This window comes from Oncorhynchus clarkii, chromosome 9, assembly GCF_045791955.1.
Source record: "Oncorhynchus clarkii lewisi isolate Uvic-CL-2024 chromosome 9, UVic_Ocla_1.0, whole genome shotgun sequence".
Taxonomy (NCBI): Eukaryota; Metazoa; Chordata; class Actinopteri; order Salmoniformes; family Salmonidae; genus Oncorhynchus; species Oncorhynchus clarkii.
Window position 1 is genome coordinate 77929842 of NC_092155.1, and position 6853 is coordinate 77936694.

A 6853-nucleotide genomic window follows, 5' to 3' on the forward strand; every position below is an offset into this window, starting at 1 on the left:
CTACAGAGAGATAGAATACTACAGTACACACTACCTTCTACAGTATACACTACCTACTACAGTACACACTACCTTCTACAGTATACACTACCTACTACAGGATACACTACCTACTACAGAGAGATAGAATACTACAGTACAGTACACACTACCTACTACAGTATACACTACCTACTACAGAGAGATAGAATACTACAGTACAGTACACACTACCTTCTACAGTATACACTACCTAGTACAGAACAGACTACAATAACTACTACAGTACAGACTACCTACTACAGGACAGACCAACTACTACAGTACACACTACCTACTACAAGGCAGACTACCTACTACAGTACACACTACCTACTACAAGACATACTACCTACTACAGGACAGACCAACTACTACAGTACAGACTACAGTAACTACTACAGTACAGACTACCTACTACAGTACAGACTACCTACTACAGTACAGACTACCTACTACAAGGCAGACTACCTACTACAGTACACAATACCTACTACAAGACAGACTACCTACTACAGCACACACTACCTACTACAAGACAGACAGCCTGCTACAGTACAGATTAACTACTACAGTACAGATTAACTACTACAGTACAGTACATACTACCTGTTACAAGACAGTAGGACAAGTAACAGTAGAGCAGTAGACGGTAGGACAAGTAAGAGTAGAGCAGTAGACAGTAGAACAAGTAGCAACAGAGCAATAGACAGTAGGACAAGTAAGACTAGAGCAGTAGACAGTAGGACAAGTAGAGTAAAGCAGTAGACAGTAGAACAAGTAGCAACAGAGCAATAGACAGTAGGACAAGTAAGAGTAGAGCAGTAGACAGTAGGACAAGTAGAGTAAAGCAGTAGACAGTAGAACAAGTAGCAACAGAGCAATAGACAGTAGGACAAGTAAGACTAGAGCAGTAGACAGTAGGACAAGTAGGAGTAGAGCAGTAGACAGTAGGACAAGTAAGAATAGAGCAGTAGACAGTAGGACAAGTAAGAGTAGAGCAGTAGAAAGTAGGACAAGTCACAGTAGAGAAGTAGAAAGTAGGAAAAGTGACAGTAAAGCAGTAGACAGTAGGACAAGTGACAAAAGAGCAGTAGAAAGTAGTTAAAGTGACTGTAGACATTAGGACAAGTCACCCACCTACCTACTACAGTACACACTACCTACTACAGTATACACTACCTAGTACAGTATACACTACCTACTACAGAGATATAATACTACAGTATAGTACACACTACCTACTACAGAGAGATAGAATACTACAGTACACACTACCTTCTACAGTATACACTACCTACTACAGTACACACTACCTTCTACAGTATACACTACCTACTACAGGATACACTACCTACTACAGAGAGATAGAATACTACAGTACAGTACACACTACCTACTACAGTATACACTACCTACTACAGAGAGATAGAATACTACAGTACAGTACACACTACCTTCTACAGTATACACTACCTAGTACAGAACAGACTACAATAACTACTACAGTACAGACTACCTACTACAGGACAGACCAACTACTACAGTACACACTACCTACTACAAGGCAGACTACCTACTACAGTACACACTACCTACTACAAGACATACTACCTACTACAGGACAGACCAACTACTACAGTACAGACTACAGTAACTACTACAGTACAGACTACCTACTACAGTACAGACTACCTACTACAGTACAGACTACCTACTACAAGGCAGACTACCTACTACAGTACACAATACCTACTACAAGACAGACTACCTACTACAGCACACACTACCTACTACAAGACAGACAGCCTGCTACAGTACAGATTAACTACTACAGTACAGATTAACTACTACAGTACAGTACATACTACCTGTTACAAGACAGTAGGACAAGTAACAGTAGAGCAGTAGACGGTAGGACAAGTAAGAGTAGAGCAGTAGACAGTAGAACAAGTAGCAACAGAGCAATAGACAGTAGGACAAGTAAGACTAGAGCAGTAGACAGTAGGACAAGTAGAGTAAAGCAGTAGACAGTAGAACAAGTAGCAACAGAGCAATAGACAGTAGGACAAGTAAGAGTAGAGCAGTAGACAGTAGGACAAGTAGAGTAAAGCAGTAGACAGTAGAACAAGTAGCAACAGAGCAATAGACAGTAGGACAAGTAAGACTAGAGCAGTAGACAGTAGGACAAGTAGGAGTAGAGCAGTAGACAGTAGGACAAGTAAGAATAGAGCAGTAGACAGTAGGACAAGTAAGAGTAGAGCAGTAGAAAGTAGGACAAGTCACAGTAGAGAAGTAGAAAGTAGGAAAAGTGACAGTAAAGCAGTAGACAGTAGGACAAGTGACAAAAGAGCAGTAGAAAGTAGTTAAAGTGACTGTAGACATTAGGACAAGTCACAGTAGAGCAGTAGAAAGTAGGACAAGTGTCTTTAGAGCAGTAGAAAGTAGGACAAGTGACTGTAGAGCAGGAGAAAGTAGGACAAGTGTCTTTAGAGTAGGAGAAAGTAGGACAAGTGTCTTTAGAGCAGGAGAAAGTAGGATAAGAGACAGTAAAGCAGTAGAAAGTAGGATAAGTGACAATAGAGCAGTAGAAAGTAGGACAAGTGACAGAAAATCAGTAGACAGTAGGACAAGTGGGAGTAGACATTAGAACAAGTGACAGTAGAGCAGTAGAAAGTAAGACAAGTGACAATAGAGCAGTAGACAGTAGGACAAGTACCAGTAGAGCAGTAGATAGTAGGACAAGTGCCAGTAAAGCAGTAGAAAGTAGGACAAGTACATTTAGAGCAGTAGAAAGTAGGACAAGTGAGAGTAAAGCAGAAGAAGTAGGAGAAGTGACAGTAAAGCAGTAGATAGTAGGACAAGTGACAGTAGACATCAGGACAAGTTACAGTGGAGTGTAGACAGTAGGACAAGTGACAATAGAGCAGTAGCAAGTATGACAAGTTACAGTAAAGCAGTAGACAGTAGGACAAGTAACAATAGAGCAGTAGAAAGTAGTTAAAGTGACTGTAGACATTAGGACAAGTCACAGTAGAGCAGTAGAAAGTAGGACAAGTGTCAGTAAAGCAGTGGACAGTAGCAGTAGAAGTAGACAGTAGGACAAGTAGAAGTAGACAGTAGGACAAGTGAAAGTAAAGCAGTAGAAAGTAGGACAAGTTGCAGTAGACAGTAGGACAAGTAGCAGTAGACAGTAGGACAAGTAGGACAAGTAGACAGTAGCAGTAGACAGTAGCAGTAGAAGTAGACAGTAGGACAAGTAGAGGTAGACATTAGCAGTAGACAGTAGGACAAGTAGAGGTAGACAGTACCAGTCCTGGGTTCAGATGATTTCAATTACTTTATCTGTGCTTGATTGAGCTTGCCTGGATTAATTTACCAATAACAACTGTAAACCCTGCACATCTGGCACTCCAGGCGAACTAGAGCAAATGCTCAACGTAGTTGGAATGATTTCAAATAGTGATGGGTACAGGACAGGCGACTCACTACACAGGCTGGACGGTAGGCTAGAAGCTAGCAGGTTTAAGGTGAATCTGAATTGAAGTCAAAGGCTAGAAGCTAGCAGGTTTAAAGTGAATCTGAATTGAAGTCAGAGGATAGAAGCTAGCAGGTTTAGGGTCAATCTGAAATGAAGTCAGAGGATAGAAGCTAGCAGGTTTAGGGTCAATCTGAATTGAAGTCAGAGGATAGAAGCTAGCAGGTTTAGGGTCAATCTGAAATGAAGTCAGAGGCTAGAAGCTAGCAGGTTTAGGGTCAATCTGAATTGAAGTCAGAGGCTAGAAGCTAGCTGGTTTAGGGTCAATCTGAATTGAAGTCAGAGGATAGAAGCTAGCAGGTTTAGGGTCAATCTGAATTGAAGTAAGACGATTAGAAGCTAGCAGGTTTAGGGTCAATCTGAATTGAAGTCAGAGGCTAGAAGCTAGCAGTTTAGGGTCAATCTGAATTGAAGTCAGAGGCTAGAAGCTAGCAGGTTTAGGGTCAATCTGAATTGAAGTCAGAGGATAGAAGCTAGCAGGTTTAGGGTCAATCTGAATTGAAGTCAGAGGATAGAAGCTAGCAGGTTTAGGGTCAATCTGAATTGAAGTCAGAGGATAGAAGTTAGCAGGTTTAGGGTCAATCTGATTTGAAGTCAGAGGCTAGAAGCTAGCAGTTTAGGGTCAATCTGAATTGAAGTCAGAGGCTAGAAGCTAGCAGGTTTAGGGTCAATCTGAATTGAAGTCAGTCAATTCAGGAAGGGATTTGAATGAAACATTCGTAGAAAGAAAAAAAATGAAAAAAGTTTGAAATAAATAGCTTCTCCTTTTCGGTTTATTGAGAAGTCATTGAAAATAAAAAATAACATTTCAATTATTAAATTGTAATTTAAGTTTACTTCCTGAATTGGCTGACTTATTGGAATTGTCCTTTACCTAGTAGCTACTCTTACATATGGAGTTACATTTCACATGAAGTTAGCTACATTTTTATAAAGACCAACTTTGGCATGAAAAGTGTCGGACGCACATTTTTTGGGCATGCACAGTTTACGAGGCCCCAGGACGTCCTCAGGACTTTCATTTTACTAGTCCTCAGGACTTTCATTTTACTAGTCCTCAGGACTTTCATTTTACTAGTCCTCAGGACTTTCATTTTACTAGTCCTCAGGACTTTCATTTTACTAGTCCTCAGGACTTTCATTTTACTAGTCCTCAGGACTTTCATTTTACTAGTCCTCAGGACTTTCATTTTTACTAGTCCTCAGGATTTTCATTTTACTAGTCCTCAGGACTTTCATTTTACTAGTCCTCAGGACTTTCATTTTACTAGTCCTCAGGACTCTCATTTTACTAGTCCTCAGGACTTTCATTTTACTAGTCCTCAGGACTTTCATTTTACTAGTCCTCTGGACTTTCATTTTACTAGTCCTCAGGACTTTCATTTTACTAGTCCTCAGGACTTTCATTTTACTAGTCCTCAGGACTTTCATTTTACTAGTCCTCAGGACTTTCATTTTACTAGTCCTCAGGACATTCATTTTACTAGTCCTCAGGACTTTCATTTTACTAGTCCTCAGGACTTTCATTTTACTAGTCCTCAGGACTTTCATTTTACTCGTCCTCAGGACTTTCATTTTACTAGTCCTCGGGACTTTCATTTTACTAGTCCTCAGGACATTGCATGACGGTCCAAAGCTGTAGGAACTTTGTCTAGTTCCCTGTAAGTTCCCAGGACCATGACACAACCTTTTTAGGACCACCTCAGGACTTTCATTTTACGACCCTGCAAACGAAAATAAGTTGTTAGGACCACGTTACAAAGTGGTCCACTAAATGGTCCAAACGTTGTGTCGTGGTCCCCTGGAGGTTTTGTCTAGTTCCCGGTTGGTGTGTGTGTGTGTGTGTGTGTGTGTGTGTGTGTGTGTGTGTGTGTGTGTGTGTGTGTGTGTGTGTGTGATGGGGGGTACCTGGCGAGACAGTTTTAATGCGTATGGGATGGGGGCATGAGTTGAGGACCCCTCTCACGTCTCCTAGTGTCATGCCCAGGACGGGCGTACCCCCGATCTCCAGTATGACGTCACCCACTGTGGCCCCGCCTCCCGGTGCTGCTGTGACGAATGGGAACTCTCCGTAGTCAGCCCCGCCCCCGATGGCCACACCTAGCTCCCCAGACCCACCCCCCAGGGGAACAAAACTCTCCTGCACCTTGGAACGCCAGTGCAGCTTGTTCACTGTGGCCTTAGACATTGTGGCAGACCTGGAAGAGACACAAGACAGCACAGAGATGGTCAATATATCGTACAAAAGATAGCACAGGGAGCTGTGGCCTTAGACATGGTAGTAGAGCTGGAACAGAATAGCACAGGCCACAGGGATGGTAACAACACCACACGAGTGGGGAAAACAGAACCATGAAAATAGACCCATGAAAACAGACCCATGAAAACAGACCCATGAAACTAGAACCATGAAAACAAACCTATGAAAATAGAACAGTGAAAACAGACCCATGAAAATAGAACCATGAAAACAGACCCATGAAAATAGAACCGTGAAAACAGACCCGTGAAAACAGACCCAGGAAAATAAGACCGTGAAAACAGACCCGTGAAAACAGACCCGTGAAAACAGACCCATGAAAATAGAACCGTGAAAACAGACCCGTGAAAACAGACCCGTGAAAACAGACCCATGAAAATAGAACCGTATAAAACAGACCCATGAAAACAGACCTTGCCAACAAACACCCATTATCAGTGGGTGACCATCTATATCCTCTGACCACCCAATCTAATCAGCCATCATTTAAAAAAAAAAAAAAATCCTGGTGATTCAACATGTAAACACCGCTGCCTTGAACCTCTCGATGAGTTGCAAGTTTCCATATTCAGAATAGTTTTGTCAGTTCCCCCCTGGACAAAGGCACGGCACGATACTGAATGACGGTGCTGTGCCTAATTCATGTCACATAGCAGATGGGCTCAACACAGCAGGAGCTAAACTGGTAGACAAACAGGAATAATCAAACTGAATGAAATATGGATGAAGGTATGCAAGGTGTGGAATGATGAATACACTATTTAAATACAGTAAAATTACAAATTACAAAATAACAGTAGGAGCAATAATCGGTCCGTGTCTCTGGAGCTAAGAAGCAATGACAACCTATGACCGATTTAGTACCAATTACCTCAACTAACCTAACCCCCAAACACTGACTCGGTACTGGTACCCCCTGTATATAGCCTCCACACTGACTCTGTACCGGTACCCCCTGTATATAGCCTCCACATTGACTCTATACCAGTACCCCCTGTATATAGCCTCCACATTGACTCTGTACCGGTACCCCCTAT

The 6853-nt window shown here is 42.0% G+C and overlaps 1 protein-coding gene across 1 annotated transcript in view; it reads right to left on the reverse strand.

Annotated features, from left to right (window-relative positions):
- Positions 1-5744, reverse strand: part of LOC139416959 (membrane-associated guanylate kinase, WW and PDZ domain-containing protein 3-like) — a 91519-nt gene extending 85775 nt beyond the window's left edge. Inside the window, exon 1 of the mRNA XM_071166171.1 lies at positions 5465-5744. Within this exon, the coding sequence (XP_071022272.1) occupies positions 5465-5744 (280 nt within the window). The remainder of the gene's footprint in view (positions 1-5464) is intronic.
- Between the last annotated feature and the right edge of the window lie 1109 nt (positions 5745-6853).